Source organism: Neophocaena asiaeorientalis, unplaced genomic scaffold (genome assembly GCF_003031525.2).
Source record: "Neophocaena asiaeorientalis asiaeorientalis breed wild unplaced genomic scaffold, Neophocaena_asiaeorientalis_V1.1 scaffold5, whole genome shotgun sequence".
In the NCBI taxonomy this organism is placed as follows: domain Eukaryota; kingdom Metazoa; phylum Chordata; class Mammalia; order Artiodactyla; family Phocoenidae; genus Neophocaena; species Neophocaena asiaeorientalis.
Window position 1 is genome coordinate 10,705,272 of NW_020174698.1, and position 22,932 is coordinate 10,728,203.

Here is a 22,932-nt window from a genome sequence, read left to right on the forward strand (position 1 = left end):
TCTGAGGATTTAGAATTTTATGAAAAAACATAAGGAAAAAGTACATATTTAACAAATGTTAAAATATATATATATATATATATATAAAATGAAGAGAAAGAACTTTAAACTGTACAACTCCATAAAAGTAGTCTAAGTGAAAACAGAGTGTTGGTGAACAAAGTTTTATTTCATGAAGCTACTTTATAGAGTCTGCATCATGCAACATATTAATGATTGTTCATATTTCCTTATTTTACTTCTGGAGGAAATATTTTTCCCTAGCCACCAGTATGAAATCAGCCTCATGGGGAAAAAAACTGAAGAGGCAAGACAGCAGGCTGAGTGAATTTTTTTTAAGAAAAACATATACTTACGCCGTAGTGGTCTGCACGTCATGCCAGCTTCTGCTGAAGTTCTGTTTTAATTCATTCATCAAGTTCATGCCGAGTTTTTGTTTTATCTCAACCAGACGCCTTTCTTTCGCTGATAAAACTTGTCGTAATGTTGTAATTTCGTCTTCTAGCTACAGGTAGGAGGGAAAATGGTGGGGAAAGAGGTCAGACCAGCTGAAACACACACGGGTGCCCTCGGTGCTCCAAAGCAGCCTCTGCGCCCTCTTGTTTACATAGCCCGGTGCATGGCCTTAGCAAACACATCCTGTAGAGAAGACCGTCTAATATTTAAAAATGAAAGTAGATTTTTTTAGCTTTAATAATTCTAAAAGAAATCACTACTCCTTGTAAAAAATTCACTCATACAGGGGCTTCCCTGGTGGCGCAGTGGTTTAGAGTCCGCCTGCCGATGCAGGGGACACGGGTTCGTGCCCCGGTCCGGGAAGATCCCACATGCCACGGAGCACCTGGGCCCGTGAGCCGTGGCCACTGGGCCTGCGCGTCCAGAGCCTGTGCTCCGCAACGGGAGAGGCCGCAACAGTGAGAAGCCCACGTACTGCAAAAAAAAAAAAAAATTCACTCATACAGCAAAATGTAAAGAAAATAAAAATCATGTGTAATCTACTAGGAAACAGCCACTGCTTAATTTTTTTGGTTTCTCATCATCCAAACGTTTTTCTAAAATTATACATAGATATAATTTTTGAAAAGACTGTTTTTGTAGTCTATGCCTAACAAGTTCTTTTAAAGTGTTATTAGTCAGTGTTGTTTATTTTTTGCCATCCACACCTAGCATATGTTGTGGTTTGCCAAGGTGGTGCCTCAGGAGAGAATGAACAAGGGAGGAGAGGATGTATGCAAGGGAGTGATTTGTATTGATTTTTCTTTTTAACAATCTTAATTGACATGTAGTTAACATACAATAAACTGTACACACATAAAGCGTCCAATCTGTAAGTTTTGATATATGTATACTCCTTTGAAGTCATCGCCTTAATCAACATAGTAAAGAAATCATCACCTCCAAAAGTTTTCTGGTTCTTCTTTGTAATCCCTCCCTCCCTTTTCTCTTCCCTCACCCAGGCAGTCACTGATCTTTCACTGGAGTTTAGTTTGTGTTTTCTGGAATTTAATATAAATTGAACTACACAGTATGAACTCATTCTTGCCTGACTTTGTTCACTCAATATAATAATTTGAAATCATTTGATTCATCCATGTTGCTGCATCATCAATGGCTTTTCCTTTTTTCTGTAGAGTAGTACTCCATTGTATGGATATACCACAGTTTGTTTTCTATTCAACTACTGAAGGATATTTGGATTTGGCTAATGCAACTAAAGCTACTATTAACATTCATGTAGAAGTCTTTGTACTGATGTATCTCCTGTTTCCCCTGTGTTAGCAGAACAGTAAATCTCTCCAGCATCATAAAATTGCTCTTGGACACTATGGAAAAGAGTATGGAGATTCTTTTAAAAATTAAAAATAGAACTCTCATATGATCCAGGAATTCCACTTCTGAGGATTTATCCAAAGAAAATAAAAACACTAGCTCAGAAAAGATACATGTACCCCCCACATGTTCATTGCAGCATTATTAACAATAGCTAAGATATGGAAATAACCTAAGTGTCCATTGATAGATAAATGGATAAAGAAGATATTTTACATACACACACATACACACACACACACACACACATACAGAAATATTATTCAGCCATTTTAAAACGAAGGAAATCTTGCCATTTAAAACATGAATGGACCTTGAAGGCAATATGCTAAGTAAAAGAAGTCAGACAGAGAAAGACAAATACCATATGACTGTATGATCTCATTTATATGTGGAATCTTAAAAAAACCACCAACCCCACAGATAAAGAGAATAGACTGGTGGTTGCCAGAGGCAAGGGAGGGGGGTGGGTGAAATGGGTGAAGGGGATCAAAAGGTATAAACTTCCTGTTATAAAATAAATAAGTCATGAAAAACTTGCTCTTGCAAATCTAATTTCTAACAAAGGAGTTCTGTAAAATACCCAGATTTTAGAGAGCATTGCTATATTTTGTGAAAATAATTTTGAACCTCCTCAAAGTCTTTGATTCCAGTTATCATACTTTATTCTATTGTCACACTCTGTAACATATTGCCCTGGTAATATTGCTTAAATTTACATCTTGGTTTTCTGAAAAGTATAAATATTTGTGACTTTCTTTGTGAAGCCAGAAGAGAATCAATAGTACTCCCTTAGTATCCCACATGCACAGAGGTAAAAAAAAAAAAAGTGCCTGACACTTTACGAGATTATTTTTTTTTTAATGGAGATCTGTGTCTCATTTACATTCTAAGTGTCACTCTACTTCTGACCACAAGGAGCATCACTAACCCTGTCAGTCATCTTGCAAATGTGTTCCTTGGGTCACCAGAGACGTAGCTGCTAAAAAACACATCTCAACAATGACAGTTACCTTTGCAAAAATTTAGTCCTTTTTATTAGAGCAAGGAAGATTTTACCGCAATGGTGAACAGACAAAAACAGCATTGTAAACCTCCATATTCACAAAAAATCACTTAAGCAAAACAGGTAGAAATACTGAATCAAGCATCTTAAATAATCTAGTAGAAAAGAACAATATCTTGGAGCTTTTAATATCAGCAAAATGTCCTAGTAATCTAACATTATCCATTTTTTTTATGCTTATGGAACATTTCTTGTATGTTCTTGGAAATCTTTCTGAAATGAATTTCACCTTCCATAAACATGTTATAATCAATAGCACCCCGTCTTTTCTTGATGAGCAAGAGTCTTCAGTATGCAGACATATACTCATTACTGCAAAAGGAGTGTACGTAGGGACCACCAAGGGGGATTATGTTTTTAGTCTTTCCATTAAATGAGAACATACTGTCATTTATTTTAATTTTTTTTGGTCGTACGCGGGGCTCTCACTGTTGTGGCCTCTCCCGTTGCGGAGCACAGGCTCTGGACGCGCAGGTCCAGCGGCCATGGCTCATGGGCCCAGCCGCTCCGTGGCATATGGGATCTTCCCAGACCGGGGCACGAACCCATGTCCCCTGCATCGGCAGGCGGACTCTCAACCACTGCGCCACCAGGGAAGCCCAGACACTGTCATTTTAAAGTCAAACCCTTCTATCCTTTTGTTCTCATGTTATATTCCACTTTTTCATCTTTGTCAATGTGTTCTTCTGCATTTAGTTTGCTGCCTAGGATTTCTCAAGGTTGTATCTCTATCTCTCTTACCATAGAAAATACGTGGGCTTCATTTCAGCCTTTTATTCTGTATTAGAAAGACCTTTCTGGCTTTCTTTCAGTTTGGGTGACTGAAATGACTAGGAATCTGGTTTTGTACATATATCAGGTATTACTGTAGTTTCCAACTTGTAACAAAATTAATGGGAAGTTTTTTAACTTGCAAAAAGAAATTAAAGATGTAGAGAAGAAGAAAGAGGTTTAAACAACTTGGTATTCTCAATCTTATATCTATGGAACCCCAGAAATTTATTCAAAACTATGGGGGACAGTAAGATATTTTTAGTTATTTGGGGGTGGGAGGAGTGGGTAAAGTATTCACAATTTTCTAATGAAATCCACAATCCCAAAAAGTGATAGAAACATTGAAGTGACCAATTTACCAAACAACATCCTAAAGAAAGATAAAATTCCACACCTAATAATTTAAAAATCGAAGCATACATTAAAAGGCATTTGTAGAGAAAAAACTTCTAATGATGGAAACATGAACTCAGTTACTCTGTTGGGTCTATTGTCAGGTTCTATAATGAAAGTCTCACCATTTCAATAAAATGTAAGGCTCACACTTCTTAAAGCTTTCATTTATTTATCAGTGATCTAAATATATGCCAAAATATCTATGAAGCAAAACCCAGAGGGTGAAAAAACAGATAATCTTAAATTACATTAACATGCCAGACTGAAAATGGCCAATCTCATCTCTCTCAGCAGAGCAGAGAGCCCTGACACAGCAGAAAGGCCTTTAATCACAAATGGTTTAAATGACAATCCTGGTGAGATTCATTCACTTATTTGACTAATGAGAATTTTTGGCCTAGTTACACCAGTAGTTCTCAATTTCAGTTTATATAAAAGTCACTCAGAGAGCACATTTAAAATACAGATTCCAGAAGTAGGCCCCTTTTAATGCCCTAAGATTCTGATATCTCAAATTTGGTGAGGCCAGCCTACATATATTTTTTAACAAGCACCCCCAGTTATTCTGATGCAGGTAGTATGCAAATTCTACATTGTAAGTACCTCTGTAGCCATATCAAATTCGTTTTGGAATGAGCTGGAGTGCAGGTAAATCATCAATTAAAGTATTTAAGATATCCTTTCCCCTTTAATTTTAAATTAATCATATCTTCACTAGAAACTGATAGTCTGGTTCTTTGGTTTCTTGACCCCTTAGAAGATCTTTTTTTTTTTTTTTTTGCGGTACGCGGGCCTCTCACTGCTGTGGCCTCTCCCGTTGCGGAGCACATGCTCTGGATGCGCAGGCCCAGCGGCCATGGCTCACGGGCCCAGCCGCTCCGCGGCATGTGGGATCTTCCCGGACCGGGGCACGAACCCGCGTCCCCTGCATCGGCAGGCGGACTCCCAACCACCGTGCCACCAGGGAAGCCCAGAAGATCTTCTTATAGGATAAATATTTATGCACAAGATTAGATATTTCAACTTGATTACTCAGATATGAATGAATAGGAATGAAAGTGTTGGTGAGGATGTGGAGAAATTGAAACCCTTGTTCATTGCTGGTGGGAATGAAAAATGGTTCAGCCACTGTGGAAAACAGTCTCTCAGTTTCTCAAAAAGTTAAACATGGAATTACCACATGACACAGCACTCCTGCTCCTAGGCATATTCTCCAAAGAATTGAGAACAGGTACTCAAATAAATACATGTATATGCATGCTCAAAACAGCACTACTCACAATAGCCAAAAGGTGAAAACAACCCAAATATTCATCAAAGGACGAATGGATAAACAAATTGCAGTATATACATAAAATGGAATATTATTCAGTGGTAAAAATGAATGAAGTACTGATATAAGCTACAACACAGGTGAACCTCAAAAACACTAGGCTAAGTGAAATAAAGCCAGCCACTAAAGGTCACATACTGTATGATTCCATTTACATGAAATATCTAATCCATAGAGACAGAATGCAGGCTGATGGCTGCAGAGAAGAAAGAGAAATGGGAAGCAACTGCTTAGTGGGTATGGGGTTCCCTTTTGGGACAATTAAAATGTTTTGGGGCTGGACAGAGGTGGTAGTTACACAACACTGTAAGTTTCTAAATGCCATTGAATGGTTCAATTTAAAATAATTTTATGTTATGCCAATTTATTTCAATAAAAAAATGAAAAAAATTATAAATTAAGTAATGAGTTAGGTTCAATATGAAATTTATACTAGAAGATTGAAAACTTACTTTTCTATTTAATCTGCTATATTACATAAAATATCTAACTTAAATCCAGAAAAAGAAATACTTTTATAAACTATTAAGTATCAGTATGATGTTTAGGAGTAAGAGCATTTGGTCTCTTGTACGCACTGCTTCAAGTCCTGCCACTTCTCCTGGTTTACTCCTGCCTTGGCTAAGAACATGGAAGAATTCAAATTCAAATTCAAATAATATCTGGGAGGGTGTGACAGGCCATGGGGTGCCCAGACATTTGGTCAAACATTATTCTGGGTGTGTCTGTGAGGGTTAGTCTGCATGAGATTAACAATTGAATTGGCAGACTGAGTAAAGCAGGTTGCTCTCCCCAAGTGGGTGGGCCTCATCTAATCAGTTGAAGACCTATATAGAACAAAAAGGCTGACCCTCCCTTGAGTAAAAAGGAACTCTATCTGCCTGTCTGCTTTTGAGATGGGCCACTGTTTTGTCTTGTTGTTTTTTTGTTTTTTCCTGCCTTCAGATTCAAACTGTAACATTGCCTCTTCCTAGGCCTTCAGACTGGAGCTACACAATCAGCTAAGTCCTTATAATAAATCTCTTTCTATATACATATATATATATCCTATTGGTTCTGCTTCTCTGCAGAACCCTGATTAACACAGAGGGGTGTTACAATAAGACAGTATTGGTTGTGAAGACTTTAGTTGTTCACTAGCTCAGTCCAGAAAAAATGAAAGTCTTGAAGGAAAAAAACTGAGAGAGGAAGGAAGAGCTTAGGGCACTTCTTTGGAAAGGCTAAGAGACGGGTGGCTTGAGGGCACTGTGTGCTTTTCTTGGGGAACGACACACTGAGCAACAGCCACTGTCTATTTGATGATGCTGTCTGGTATTTTTCCTACTCCTATTAATGCCCATTTTTCTTGAGTCATTTTATCTAGGGGACACTGGCAGTACTTGATTGTTATATAATCATAAATTTATGGTTCTAACGCTAACACTTCATCCTTTTCAAAAGGCAAGCCACATTACAGAATACTGAGCATCAAATGCAGCTTAGCGAAATGAAAGTGGGAGTGGGATGTTAGTAGCACAGAAATATTGAGCAAGTTTATCTAAAAAGGGAGAATGGAAAAAACAACCCACAGAATAGATGCATAAAAACCTCAGAAAAGATGTTAGGAGCAGCTGGTAATAAGACTAATGAGAACAAATATCTGAAACAAAATAATATTTCTTTATATATTGACAAGATTTGTAAAAAAAAAAAAAAATTCTCCTTCCAGTATTGACAAATATAAATGTTTGTTGGTGCTATGATTCAAGTTAATTATAAATCTTAATTGTGCACCTTCTGCGCACAAACTACTGCACCAGATCAGAAGTGATATTGGCCCCGCATTGAAGGAACTTTTAAAAACACACTTATTGCGTTAACATAATAATAAACTCGAGACTGAACTGTGTTAACGACAGATTCCTCTTTTAAGATGCAGACCTCGGCTAAGATGTAGCCCCTTGGACAACACTGGCTTATTTTATGTCTCTCCCCACAAGGACAGGTCTTCTGCCAGCACTTGGTCAGCACAACAGTGCGCTGGCTGTGCGGCTGAATGGGGTTACAGGCTCGCCGGAAGTCTAAGGGCGCCCTCATGAGAATACAGACCACAAAACAGTGCAGGGTAAAGCCCTGGGGCGGGGATCCAGCACAGTCAGCAAACAGAAGGAGAATCTGAGGAAACGAGGGAGAGGAGTGTACAGAAGAGGAGAGCGGGTGCCTGGAACACCCCAAGACCCCTCTAAGCAAAGCAATCAGACATAAGAAGTCCTCCTACACGAAGCTCTTGCTTTGGATCACGGCCACAACTGACTGCCTGATGCAAAAGCAGTCTAACAGGCTGACGTGTGAGGTGTCCTGTTACCCAAGTGCCTAACAGACCCAGTAGGATCTTCCCTCAAACAGAGAGGGGTTGCTTATGACCAGGGGCCCCAGAGGAATATCTGTGGAGAATTGAGGCAGAGAAGCTGAGCTGTCTGCACGACGTCTCAGTTCCTCATAGGGCCAGCCGTGGGACTGCTGAGATGTCCTTGATGCAATTAAACCCTAGCATTTACGGTAATCTGAATGCATGTGTGATATGAAAGAACCTAATTTGTGGTGTGTGTGTGTGCGCACATATGCTGTGAAAGGGCAGAGAAAGTGGATTTAAGAGAATAATGAGCAGAAAGCAGAGGTGACATAGATGGAGGGAGAAGAAATGGAAATGTGAAGAGGAAAAATAGGAAAGATCCCCTCCTTTGCTTTTTGCTGGGCCTGAGGCAAACAGCTGTGCCCAGTGCCCCTGGAGGTTACACTGCTACCTTTGGCAAGACATGGTGCTTCTCCACCCGAGGAATCCAGAAATAAGAGACAGGAAGCATGGAGGCTAATGCATCCTAAAGGATGAAAACATCAATCCTGGTAACGTGAAAAAGTAACAGGGAGTCTGGTGTTATTTTCAGAAGTCAGGCTCAAAAAGTCTTAGGAATGAGACACACTGGAGGGTCATTAATGTGAACAAATGAGACAAGAATGTGTGAAAACACTGGTTTTTTTATATTCATGGGGGCATCCATTGAGAACCAAGGCTTACTGTTTCTTGATTATAAACAGAATACTTGCTCATTGTTGAAAGTTTAGAAAATACAGCATGCAGGCACACAAAAAACACAGATGTATGTACGTGTGTGTGTGTGTGTATATATATATCCCAGTAATCCCAGAACTGAGAAAAATCAAGTCATTTTATAAAAGTTGGTCTGTTACAGAGGTTGTGTATGAACTTAAACTTGGATGATAACAGTGAAGGAGTTAAATTTCAGTTTAGAATCAGTTAGCTGATGACAGTCTGCAGAATATAACTTTTGTCAACACAATTGACAGGAACAAGTCATAATCCAGGATTCCAGGCCCTAAGAAAACGTGGAGCTCAGATATTCTCTGTTTAGGTTGACTTTGGTCCGTGCACTCTGGCAGGTGTAGCCAATCTGAAATAAACGAGGTGGCTCTGGATCAGTGGCCACAGACAGGTCCAGCTAAAGAACGAGGATATTTGATCTGAGGCACTGTCCTTACTAACATAATTTCTGCTGTACTAGAAGAACAAGCTGCTCCTTCATTTTATCATGAGGTTATTCTAGGGTGTGTCTTACGAAAGTACCTGAAATGTCTTTAGTATTATTATGAGCTGTCATAAACACACACTATCAGAACCTTAGAGCTTGGAGAGTCTGGGGTGGACACAGCGGGGTGAAGCTTAATTTAAAGCTGTGTCTCCAGCCTGTAGAAGAGGCCAGAGGAAGAAGACAAGCCTTGATTCCAGCTGGACCAGGAGCTTCCTACTCTCTGGGCCAGGGATTCAAATGGGGAGGAATGCTGGCCTCTTCCCCTCTTGCCTTACTGCTTCTTCTACTTGAGAAGCTCCCTTCTCCTGCCCTTTCCTCCTACGATGTAAACGCTCCCTAGCAAAGTATTTAAGAGGTAGCAAAGTGTATGTAGTGGGTGCTACGAACAAATGGCTTGAACAAAGAGTTGTCTTCACGACAAGCCAGGCACCCTCCTCATCTCTAGGTCCAGATGCCCATGGCAACTACACAAGCTCTAATGAAGCCTAAAGCCATCATAGCTTCCCTCTCCACCACCGGAGCTTTATTCTTCTGAAAAAGAGCACATCAACTTAACAAATTCAGTTGTTTCTATGAATGAAGTTTTCATTATAAACATAAATCCTTTCACAGTATTTGTTGAGCTAAGCTGCTGACCTCAAACAACAACTGCTCTTCAAAGGCAGCTTGCGCCTGTACCAAGGTCTTGAAGGAATTCCATAAGGTTTGTAAGTGATTCATTGTCCCCATAGCATTGTGAGACTAAAAAGAGTAAGAGGTGCATATTTACAACTAATTATCGTTGCTCAAGCAGCATAACCGTTTGTTTTCCCATGGCCACCAATGGATAATGGACAATTAGCATCACAAAAATACCTCAGAAAAATGAATCATCTTACAATATATCACTTATTAAATCTTATTAAATGGAAGACAACATAATTGTAATATGCAACTTATATCAACTAACAATAATTCTCAGGATTTGGAGATAGACGTAGCAACAATAAGAAGATTACTAAACATACCTGAACTAGTTCTGCCTTTAATTCTTCTTTTTCCTCCTCAGAGAGCATGCTAGGGAAGTCAGCACTGGCTACTGTGTCTTCATCTCTTCCTTGCAGTGGTTCAGTCTCCAACAAACCTTTAGGCAAGATTGGCAAAACATAATGCAAGTTAAAAAATGAATTTAGGGCTTCCCTGGTGGCGCAGTGGTTGAGAGTCTGCCTGCCGATGCAGGAGACACGGGTTCGTGCCCCTGTCCGGGAAGATCCCACATGCCGCGGAGCGGCTGGGCCCGTGAGCCATGGCCGCTGAGCCTGTGCGTCCGGAGCCTGTGCTCCGCAATGGGAGAGGCCACAACAGTGAGAGGCCCGCGTACCGCAAAAAAAAAAAAAAAGAATTTAGCCAAATTCTACTTCCATGGTCTGAAGAACTAGATACTCTGACTGACCCTCCCACTGAAAAATAACTAAAAATTCCAGAAGAAAATAATCCTTCTAAATGTGTCATGAGCTGCCAAGAAAGTAAAGAATACTAAGAATCCCAAAAACTAAGTGAAAGTGGGAAGTTGAGATGTAAACAAAACAAGTCATCATTAATTCTACATTTACCACCCAGATGAATCCCAGCCTCAGTTTTTACTGTCCCATGGGATGCAGGGGGCAGAGGACAAAGCCCAGGGCCATGGAGGGAGAGAAGGTTATGGTGAGACCCTCCTGCCCACAGGGCTACACCCCGAGAGTAAGGTGACCGGGAAGTAAATACCTTCACTCCCCACAGGCATCTGCAAGGCAAATTGCCTGCCTTGACACTCAGCATGAAATGGACAGGACAAAAGGGCTTCCCCTGAGAATTCACAACCTCCCAGGTGGTCCAAAAGAACCTCGAGATAAGAGTATTAAAACTTTTTTCCACTTTGATGTGGAAATATGCAGATATGGAACCTGGAGCAGCTGCAGCCGTGAGGAAGTATTGTGGCCACACTGACTGTCAGAGGGAGGTGGGAAGTGCCTGGACAACGCAAATGCATGTGTCCTCTGTAAACAGGCGCACATATATATGGAAGTTTTATTTATGACATGAATTATGACAGAGCTGGCATTTATACAACTCTGGAAAAAGGGAGGTCTTTTAATAAATTGTCCTGGAACAAACAGTTTTCCGTATTGTAAAAATAAAATCGGACACCTTCACACCATTAACAGAGATTAAATTATAAATATTTTAGAAGACAATATGGGACTTTATATTTATGAACCTCTGGGTAGGAAGGGATTTCTTGAGACACAAAAAATGGGCAAATCATGAAAGAAAGGATGGATAAGATTAAGAATGAGCTATCACTTCACACCTGTCGGAATGGCTATTGTCAAAAAGACCACAAATAACAAATGCTGGTGAGGAGAAAAGGGAACACCTGTGCACTCTTGGTGGGAATGCAAATTGGTGCAGCCGTTATGGAAATAGTAAGGAGGTCCCTCAGAAAACCAAAAATAGAACTACTATATGATCCATCAAGTTCACTTCTGGGTGTTTATCCAAAGAAAACAAAAACACTGACTTGAAAGATATATACACCCCAATGTTCATGGAAGCATAATTTACAATAACAAAGATCTGGAAGCAACCTAAGTGTCCATCAACAGATGAATGGATAAAGAAGACACGGCACATATATATATATATATATATATATATACACACACACACACACACACACACGCAATGGAACATTAGTCATATAAAAGAATGAAATTCTGCTATTTGCAAAAATGTGGAGGGACCTAGAGGGTATTATGTTTAGTGAAATAAGTCAGACAGAGAAAGACAAATACTGTTTGTTATAACTTATATGTGGAACATAAAAAAATAAAACAAATAAAGCAGAAACAGCTCACAGATATAGAAAACAAACTAGTCATTACCAGTGGGAAGAAGGATGGAGGAGGGAGAAGGTAGGGGTAGAGGATTAAAAGAGACAAACTACTATATAAAATAAATGAGATACAAGGATATACTGTACAGCACAGGGAATATAGGCAATATTTTTAGAATAACTTTAAATGCAGTATAATCTATCAAAATACTGAATCACTATATTGTACATCTGAAACTAATATAATATTGTAAATCAATTCTTAATCAAAAAATAAGAATGGGTATTCCCTGGTGGTGCAGTGGTTGAGAGTCCGCCTGCCGATGCAGGGGACGCGGGTTCGTGTCCCGGTCCGGGAAGATCCCACGTGCCGCGGAGCGGCTGGGCCCGTGAGCCATGGCCGCTGAGCCTGCGCATCCGGAGCCTGTGCTCCGCAACGGGAGAGGCCACAACAGTGAGAGGCCCATGTACCGCAAAAAAAAAAAAAAAAAAAAAAGAATGTTTCTTCATCAAAAACACTAACTGTATGGAAAATAAAAAGACAAGCCACTAATGGAAGAAGATATCTCCCAGATGTAGAACTAGCAAAATTAGTTCCCAGAATAAACAGAATTCCTACCAACCCACATAAACAATGGAAACAACCCAATAGAAACATGGGCCAAAAAACCCAAACAGATTCATTACAGGGAGAAATCACAAGTGGTTAATAAATCCCGAATAACATGCTCAACTTCATTGATATTCCGGGAAATACAAATTAAAACATTTCATACCCACTGGATTAGCAAAAAGTTAAAAGTTTGATGATATTAATAAAAGTTGATGACTATGTAGAGGATGGAAACTCTGATACACTGCTTGCAAAAATATAAACAGATACAAATAACTTGAAAAAAATGTATCATTATCTAGTAAAGTTGAACATTCACACACCCTACAATCCAGCATTCCACACCTATGGATATACCCAAGACACTCATACATGAGTACCTGAGGGCATTAATAAGAACTTTCATGGTAGCAGAAAACTGTAAATCAGCAAATGTCTATCAACAGGAGAACATGAAAGCACACCGTGGTCATTTACACCAAGACAACTCGACCCTAGTGAAATGAGTCAACTACAGCCATGCACGCCACATGGGTGAAACTCAGAAACAAGATGCTGAGTGAAAAACACAAGTTGCAGAAGAATAATAAAGTATAATTGCACTTATATGAAGTCCCCAAACACACAAACTAAATAAAATACTGTTTAGGAATAAAAGTAAAAAGACAAGCAAGGCTATGGTAAAAAATTCAGGACCATGGCTTTCTCTGAGGAGTGGGAGAGACCAGTTTCAATGCTAAGTATTTCTTTTTCATAAGTAATACCTGTTCGTTGTAAAAGATAATAAAATAAAATGACCCATTAGTCATTAAAATTACTATTAATCACACTACCCAGAAATAATGATCATTTTGCCCATCCTTTCTGGTATTTCTTCTATGCATTTGTTTACATTTTCTTGTATATATTTATATGCATTTACTGTTGTGAATTTAATTTACTTTTTCAATAGGATAACATGATATCCTTCATGTCTAAAACCACATATCTACCTTGATTTATTTTTATGGTTGTACAGTATTTTGTCTCACGTATGACTGATAAATTATCCTGTTTATTGGGGAGCTGCAGTGAACATCTCCTTGCCAAGTCATTAGGCAAAATCTTGATGATTTCCTACACACTGGGTTACAGAGGCAAAGGCCATGGACATTTTTAAACCTTCTGCCTAGTTATCCCCCAGAAAGGTGGTGCCAGTTTTATGCAAACATCAGCTACCTAGGAGAGTATCTCTAGATTCTTGGTACAAGAATGTTAAGTAGGTCATTTAAAAGGTTTTAAACACTGTCATTTATTTTTGCTGGTAAATATTTATGTTTACATGTGGCCAATATATTTTTAGTCAGTGTTCTAGGATAACTGTCTAAATCAGGAATCAGCAGTAATTCCAAGCACAGTTTTAAGAGATGCGCCCAGAAGGTAAGCTGCCCGCCTGCACTGGGGGCTGGGGAAGAGCCATAGGAGGAACCTGTAAGACACTCTGGTCTTCTCCCCAACTCAGCCTGGCCCAGGAACTTAGCAGATACTGCTCAAACTTAGCCAGAACCTAAATTCTCCATCTTCTCCTTTCTTGACAGTATGAGAGGACATGTACCAGGGAACAGACAACAGTTCCAGGCACTTTGATGACTTTTCAAGACATCAAACGTCTTTAGTATATTCCTATATTCTAGGAAGATTCGAAATCCATTTTAATTGCTAATATGTGAATTGGGAAACCTCTAGCAAGTTTAGGGAAGGACAGACCTCCCCTTATCCAGCAGGTAGCTTCTACTCTTCAGGGGGAAGGTATATAAATCTTATAAAGTGAGATATTTCCTGCACTGGCTTCAGCTCTGATCTGTCACACATGCCTCTCCTCAGAGACATCATGAATCTCCAAGTTTCTCTCCCAGAAAGCAGCCATTCAGGAAATCTGCCTAGAGCCCAGAAGCTGCTAGTTAGGTCAGGTCTAATTAGATCAGCTACCTTCCTTACTCTTGTCTTTGAAATAAATGTCAGTTCCCCATCATTTTTTTGACTCACTGCGTTAGGGAAGCAGCAATCACTCATGAGGTCAAAGGATAATTCCAGAATCAAGGAGTAGGGGGAAAAAGGAGTTCGATTTTAAAAAGTGATTAAACAGTGAAAGAGTCAAAATCAGAAAGAAAAAAAAAGCAAATAGGAAGAGATACCAAGTGACAGATGATAATGTGAGAAGGGCAGTAAAATGAGTATAAAACAACCTAGTTACTATGGAAGAAGATATTAGAGAAGATTAAAAACATATTTTTAATAAAAGCAATAATTAGTGGGCAAAACTGTTCAAGAAGCAGAGTTTTTAGCAGGTACCAATACATTATGAATTTTGTTCTCTTTTCCAAATGTGCAGAACTACGCCGCCTTTATCTGGCATAGAAGAAAGAGCATTACAACAGGAGGTAGGACACTTGGAATTCTGCCTACCTGTGGGCTTGCCACTAACCAGCAGAGGACACTTGACCTCAATTATCTCATCTGTAAAATGAGTACCTTACAGGATTGTTGTTAAGATTAAATGATGTTAAATCAGATAAGATATGTGAAAATGTTTAAATTTCCATACAGACCTCAGCAACATATTGGTGAAATTTGGGGGTGACAGTTTTTAAAAGTATTAATGTGCTATGTTCTCTTTTGTGTTTTAGCCTCCCCAAGATATAGTATTTTCCTAGCTGGTCTAAGGCATCCATCTGTCTGAGGTAGAGAAAGGAGCAAAAGAAACACAAAGATTAATATTTAGATTTTTGGCATCTGAAATTGGATTTGCCAGGAAGACAACAGTTTTGCAAAATAGGCAATATTCTCAGGAGGGGATGTTCTCCACATCTTTATTTCCCTCTTTGTACATCAGAAGCCAAGGCCAGGACATCCAGGCCAGGAAGTTCCCCTTAGGTACACAGTGCATGAGGATTTACCAAGGATGTACGTACCTCCTGCTCTGTGCCCCGGAGCAGGCGGGAAGAGGGAAGGGAGAAAGAAGGAGAGGAGCTGTGAGGTGTGTATGTCCAATCTTTCCCTTTGGGCTTTGGCCCAGAAAGATTTATAGATGAACCTGCTGGAGGTTCTGTTTGCTTCTCCAGACCCACCCTCTATCCTCTTCCACTCTGCTCTGTGCCTGGGAGACTGGCCTAAGGGTTACATCAACATGGTTCCGTCACCCTTCTGCTTCCTTTCTGCATTAGCCATCAGAGCTCCAGCGGGACCCTGCAGGACAGAAAGGGGCAGGGACTGCCTCTCTCCCTGCCAGGCTGCACTGTGCAGTTTTATTTTTCCACCACCAAAGACCACAGCTTCTATTCAGTAGTTTTCTTCTACAGCTCAGCTCTCGTCAAGTTCCTAGAACCCCGCCCTGTCCTCCAGCCTAGGGATTGTAATGACTTCCTGCTGCTATCGCTCTGAGGAGCTTCAACATCCCCTGTTGGTTTCCCTTAATTCTTCCTATCTTTCTAATAGTCCCTTCATTAAACTCTTGAGTCAGACACCCCTTTGAGCACGTCATCCATTTACTTCTTTCCTGGTCCCTGACTGATATAGGAAGCCTGCCCCACTCTGATTTGGAGGGCAGTGGTCGCTCCAGAGAAAAATATCTTTCAGGCTGTCTTGCACCAACATGGACCACGTCCCTATCAACAGGTGCTGGGCAGTTGGGCATCTTGGCCCTTGGTGTTTAGTTCCCCAATTCACTCTTCTGCAGTCAGTTAACCACGCATGGGATCCAGAACTCCCCTTAGCACTTAGAGAGAAACTTGCTGCCTTGGCAAAGGGTTGGTGCCCCTGCAGCAGGAGCGGAGGTTACTGGCCCTGACCAGAGGTCTGGGTGGAGGGGGTGGAGAAATCAGCCATCAAGAGCCAAAGTGAAGCTGAATCAGCTTGGAAAGGTTACTGGGCCCAGACGCAGGTAAGGAAGACAGGATCATAAGTGATATCTGCAGAAAACGTCAGCACTGGAAGACTTCATGGTCCCAGTGGCCCAAAGAGCCAGAGAAGAAGCCAAGGCACTACATGGGCCCTTCCTGCTTACCTATATCAGACATCCCCTTAGCTGGGACAAGGAAAAGAGGAGCTGAAAAAGGAGAATTCTGAGCTAGAGGGTAATTTTACTAAGGAATTAAGTACTATTTAAAGGGGCTTTAAAAATGATTGTATTGGAATGGACTAAAGCAATTTTTTCTTCCCCACTATCCAAAGCACAAGGGTAGTAGAGGTACAGGTATAGGTCAGGTATGGAGCGCAAGTATGTGCACCAAGGTGTGGTGTGAATAAATCTTGCAAACCTGCTGTGGGGTATTTTGCACTTCAAGATGCCCATTTTACTTTCATTAGTACATGCAACAAAATATACAGACCTGTCTTAATAAAAGTAACAAATATTCACAGGAATGACTCTACCGCAGGAATTGTGCTTCTGCATTGGCCAGGTGACATCCTGGTCTTTAAATACTCGTCAAATGCTACCATCCGCCTGCTTTCACTATACCTACAATGACCCAGTGATGACTCATTTAAGTCCCACATATGGGACTGAATGACACAACAAACTGAACCAGATCCAACTGAGAAGTCACTGTGGGCCAGTCTCAGCCTTTGCTAATGGGGACCTTCACTCATGGGACCTGGGTTCAGAGTCTGGCTCAGCTACAAGTTGCTGTGTTCTAACTTAGGTTAGTCTGAGTCCTAAGCCTATGCCTTTACCTGGCTTACAACCATCTGAAGAATAGTAAACAAAATGCTGCTGAGTACAAGTCAAGAATGAACTTTGGATGAAAGTGCCTCCCCTCCAACCTTGAAATGAAATCACCTGTTGGCATCAGCATACTTGAATGCATCCGGTCAAGCGCTCCCCTGGGTTAGGCTGTGGCTTCACGCACATGACTGAAACAGTACAGATAGCTATGAGGTAAAATGATTATGAACTGTGATTTCAGATGAGTGACCATACCCTGAATTGTTGGCAAATATATAAAAGTTCCAGAATTTCTTTTAAATAACAAAAGAATCTTGCATGTTTGTGTGCATGCACCATATTCAGGAATTAAGAAATAAATCCAGCGAAGGAAGTGCATATTTTCAAAAAGAATACAAAGTTATCCTAGGACTTAATAAAAAAAAAAGATAGACCTGGATAGGCCTAGAGTCTGTCATACAGAGTGAAGTAAGTCAGAAAGAGAAAGACAAATACCGTATGCTAACACATATATATGGAATTTAAGAAAAAAAAATGTCATGAAGAACCTAGGGGTAAGACAGGAATAAAGACACAGACCTACTAGAGAATGGACCTGAGGATATGGGGAGGGGGAAGGGTAAGCTGTGACAAAGCAAGAGAGAGGCATGGACATACATACACTACCAAACGTAAGGTAGATAGCTAGTGGGAAGCAGCCGCATAGCACAGGGAGATCAGCTCCGTGCTTTGTGACTGCCTGGAGGGGTGGGATAGGGAGGGCAGGAGGAAGGGAGACGCAAGAGGGAAGAGATATGGGAACATATGTATATATATAACTGATTCATTTTGTTGTAAAGCAGAAGCTAACACACCATTGTAAAGCAATTATACTCTAATAAAGATGTTAAAAAATTTTTTAAAAGAATTCAATAAAATAGCTTAAATGAAAATTCACCATGCTTTAAACAATAAATTTACAACTGTAATATTTATTACTTAATTATATTTTCTTCATGATGTTTGGTAAAAATAGCTTCAGGCATTCTTTTAACATAAAACTTCAAAATATCTCCATTTATTCCCTAGGGAAAGGCTATTGAGCTAATCTCATTATTGTTGGATTTATGATTATCTCTGAGTATACACACAAAAAGCAAATACATGTTAATCTGAGTAGAAATTAAAGCTATAAAACAAATTAGTTTATTAGAATCCCTTCTGCACATTTACTAAATCTTCCACACAAAAAAACAAAATATTATTTCTTATGCACCTCCCTTCTGGAACTGCTGTTCATTCATTTACCAGAAACTCGTATCTAGCCTATTGTTGAATCACATGTAGAGCAGATAGGGCTTTGAATGCTTTTCCTTGTTTTGCCCTGTAGTTTTGGCAGAGGGCTCAAATGCTAAGAACAATATAATGAAAGCTTTAAACTCCCACATCCTAAAAGCAAGGCTGGAACCCTAATGTAGGACACGCCAGTGGGATAACCTATCACCAGCCTTTGAGAGAGGGGGTGACACATAAACCCCAGCTGCCACCTATGGCAGTCTGTAGCTTTAATATATGCAGGGTCTCCCACTGTTGAGCACCGGGAAGAGTCCACCGTGGGCTTTCATCTCCCAAACCCTCTCATATAGGAGTTGCTCAACTAATATTTGCTGAGTTAATCCCCTAGAATAGAAAATCAAGCTATCAACTCTTCTTTTTTTTTTTTTTTTTTTTTGCGGTACGCGGGCCTCTCACTGTTGTGGCCTCTCCCGTTGCGGAGCACAGGCTCCGGACGCGCAGGCTCAGCGGCCATGGCTCACGGGCCCAGCCGCTCCGCGGCATGTGGGATCTTCCCGGACCGGGGCACGAACCCCTGTCCCCTGCATCGGCAGGTGGACTCTCAACCACTGCGCCACCAGGGAAGCCCCAACTCTTCTTTTTTTAAAAACACTGAAGTATTGTTGATTTACAATGTTGTGTAAAGTGATTCAACTATACACATATATGTCTATATATTCTTTTCCATATTCTTTTCCATTATGGCTTATTATAGGGTATTGAATATAGTTCCCTGTGCAATACAGTAGGATCTTGCGGTTTATCTATTTTATATATAGTAGTTTGTATCTGCTAATCTCAAACTCCTAATTTATCCCTCCCCCAATCCCTTTCCCCTTTGGTAACCACAGGCTTGTTTTCTATGTCTTACCAAGTCTTCCTGATGCCCTTTGCATATCTTTTCATCATCTATCATATCTGTCTATCCTTCTGAATTTTCATTGCTATGACACAGTACTGCTTGCTGTGCATACTGCTTGCTGTGATTTAGGGCTTTTGTCACTACACACTCAAAATTATTTAAATCTCAGCTAAATTTTACCTCCTTGCTTGTAGTCTCTTTCTCCACCACCCAATCTACACAACACTCAAATTAATATTCTGAACACATAACCTTCATCATGTTAAAACCCAGCTGCAAAAACATTACATGGATGGAATGGAATTGCTTCTAGCCTGAATTTGAAAATTCTTACACTAGCATTCAAAACCTTCCACGGCTGGCTACAAGTGGTGATTCCAACTAGCCTGCCTATGATTCTCCCGCCAAGGCCTCAAAACCCACCAGGCTGTCATATGCAGTGTTCCTCACTCGTGTTCTATTCATTCTTATGTTTTTGTGCCACTCCATCTCTCTCGAAAGCCTCTCTCCCCTTCCTCTTCAGTTTCTCTTCTAAGAATCCTACCAAGTTGCCAACAACACTAGAATAACAAGTTAACATGTCGTGTGTCTTAAATTGATCTAAAATGGCTCTTTTGCTTTCTCTATGTATTACGATGTACATTACTCTATATATTATGATATACATTATTCTATATATTACTACTAACTATTATATAGAGTAAAAGCTACACTACAACTTGCATTTTATAAATTGCATTAATACACATAATACTATATATTACTATAATTATAGTTAAACAAGTTTATGAAGAAAATATTTCAGGCACTGTCCTGTAAAATTTTATTATCCTTCTTAAAATATGAAGAACACATGAGTCACCACTACTAATAGCATTATTTTCTAAAGCTTTGGTGTCATTTAATAATGTAGCTAAAAAAGACCATCTCTGTAATGCTCAGCCTGAGAGTGTACTTATCAGTTGAATAAGGACTTTATGCTTTTTACTAAGTATTTTATCTAAAGATGCTTCTGAGGTTGTAGACGACTAAATTAAATTCTTATACTCCATCTTTGCCCTTTTTTTAAAATATGTTGTTTAGGTAATAATCCACATAGTCAGATGCTGGTTAAAATAGACTCTACTCTCTAAAGAAAAATTTGTGACTGACCAAAGCCTAACGTTGGCTGAAGAGGGAAGTGACATGCTATCACAGATAGAGATAAACAAATATATGGAAATATTTCCTTCCATTTCTCATTTACCCATATGTACAAGGTAACTGTCTTCTGACTGTAAGAGGAAACATACCTTTGATATAAAATTTTTAGGTGCATTGTGTATTGATGAGGTTACCAAAATTCAATAGGATACTAAAGTTAGCAGAAAGTATATGGCACGCAAGAGTTAAATAAGTACTGCATAGCCCTGAAGGGCAGGCCATCTTCAAGGAGCTCAAATCAATCAGGGATGCACATAAACCTAAATTATCATTTCTGTGACTAAGGTCTGATCAGGACTCTTACCTACCGTCAGGGATAAGAATCCCAGACAGTCTGAACTGGCCCCATTTACCCAAGGCTTCCCTGGGCTCATGCCCAACCCACGCCTTTAGGGTGCTTCTGAAGGTACTGAGAGCTGTGGAAATTTGAGGGATGGAGAGGTCCTGCTCCCCTATGGCTACAGTGGTGCTGCCCAGGCCCATGGGAGTGGCTTGCTTTGTGGCATCATTTTACTGGGCTAACTACAGAAAATGTCCTTGCATTAAGACACGGCTTCAATTATTGTGAAAGATCAGCTGGCCATTCAGGCTGGGATCCCCAGGTTGGCTGCATCTTTGAGAGATGTCATATTCTGTAGTCTGTTAAGTCCAGATATTTTATTTCACATTGTGGTAATCAGCCTCTTAGATGATAGTTTCCACTAACAAATCTTCTGGGAGATTGATTTGCCAAGAAGACCAAATTTCTTTCGGGAAATTCTGTGCTCTCCACTTTCTCAGAACAAAATCTACTAGAGAAACCAAATGAACAGCAAAAGATTATCTGGTAAGCATTGGGAAGAATAAAAAGAGTTTGATGACTTCAAGATATTTATCACTTATGCTATATTTTAACCACACAATTCATTGTCTTTCTCCTCCTTCAGATTATGAGGTACTTTATACACTCTTAATACAAGGTTCTCCATAAATATCAATATTTGTGGACTAATTTAATTAGCTCTCATGACCTTACATATGTACTATTCAAATGTCTATAAATTAAACCTGATATTCAGTCAGGGGAGACTCTGTCTTTTTGCAGTGTTGAAGACAAAATGATCAAGACTTACAACCATTAAACTCTTAGAGGAAAACATAGGCAGAACACTCTATGACATAAATCACAGCAAGATCCGTTTTGACCCACCTCCTAGAGAAATGGAAATAAAAACAAAAATAAACAAATGGGACCTAATGAAACTTCAAAGCTTTTGCACAGCAAAGGAAACCATAAACAAGACCAAAAGACAACCCTCAGAATAGGAGAAAATATTTGCAAATGAAGCAACTGACAAAGGATTAATCTCCAAAATTTATAAGCAGCTCATGCAGCTCAATAACAAAAAAACAAATAACCCAATCCAAAACTTGGCAGAAGACCTAAATAGACATTTCTCTAAAGAAGATATACAGACTGCCAACAAACACATGAAAGAATGCTCAACTTCATTAATCATTAGAGAAATTCAAATCAAAACTACAATGAGATATCATCTCACACCAGTCAGAATGGCCATCATCAAAAAATCTAGAAACAATAATACTCCAATAAAGATGTAAGAAAAAAAAAAGACTTACAACCAACGCAGTGGCCATTGACAGAAGTATTAAATAACGCAGCAGAGAAGTAACAATCAGTACACATCAATGTATCAGCTGTCCTGGCACCATCACTACATTTTTGTTACTGCATCTAGTCCCTTCAAGAACTACATTAAGCCAGAGGCTAGCTTTCATTCTATCAATGTTCTGCCTGAGTTTATACCTTTATATTCCCCAATAAAACAATTCTGTTTCTACTTCCTTGAAAGAGATACAAGTAATTAAAGGGAGAAAGTTTAAGAGGAACTAGGATCCTCAAGACATGATGGGTGCCCCTAGAATATTAACTCCATTTGGTAACAGAAAACACCTACAGCAGGATCTTACCCAACATCCCGACAAGTTGAAAATTGACATATACCTATCTGTGGGACTATCTGTGGTAGAAAGGTGTCCCTTCATGTCACCCAGGACATGGTCGTGTTACACTGTCCAACTTCTGTGTTAATTTAGGTTGTTTAGAAAATATCAATAAAAGAAAACTTTAGTTAACTGTGAATACTGTAGAAAAAAATTTCTTTAAATGTTTAAAAGTGGGTCAAGGGAACAAGTGTAGAAAACACTGGGTTTTCTTTAATGAAAGTCAGAAACAGAGAAGCTTAAGTTCCTTACAGTTGATGTGGTAGATGTGTTCCTCCGGGGGCTGCTTCTGAAATTCACTCATGTGAGGCCAATGTGAATCACAACCAAAGAGTGAGCCACTCAGACCTGAGTTTTTATTCCTCACCTGAGGTCACATGGCCTTATC

General features: G+C 39.7%; 1 protein-coding gene across 4 annotated transcripts in view; it reads right to left on the bottom strand.

Moving 5' to 3' along the window:
* TPD52L1 (TPD52 like 1) overlaps positions 1–22,932 on the bottom strand; it is a 98,647-nt gene that overhangs the window by 26,620 nt on the left and 49,095 nt on the right. For all 4 annotated transcript variants that reach the window (XM_024759147.1, XM_024759146.1, XM_024759145.1 and 1 more), the window contains exons 2-3: positions 9,994–10,109; positions 357–505 (exon numbers count right to left, since the gene is read on the bottom strand). In XM_024759147.1, the coding sequence (XP_024614915.1) occupies positions 357–505; positions 9,994–10,109 (265 nt within the window). The remainder of the gene's footprint in view (positions 1–356; positions 506–9,993; positions 10,110–22,932) is intronic.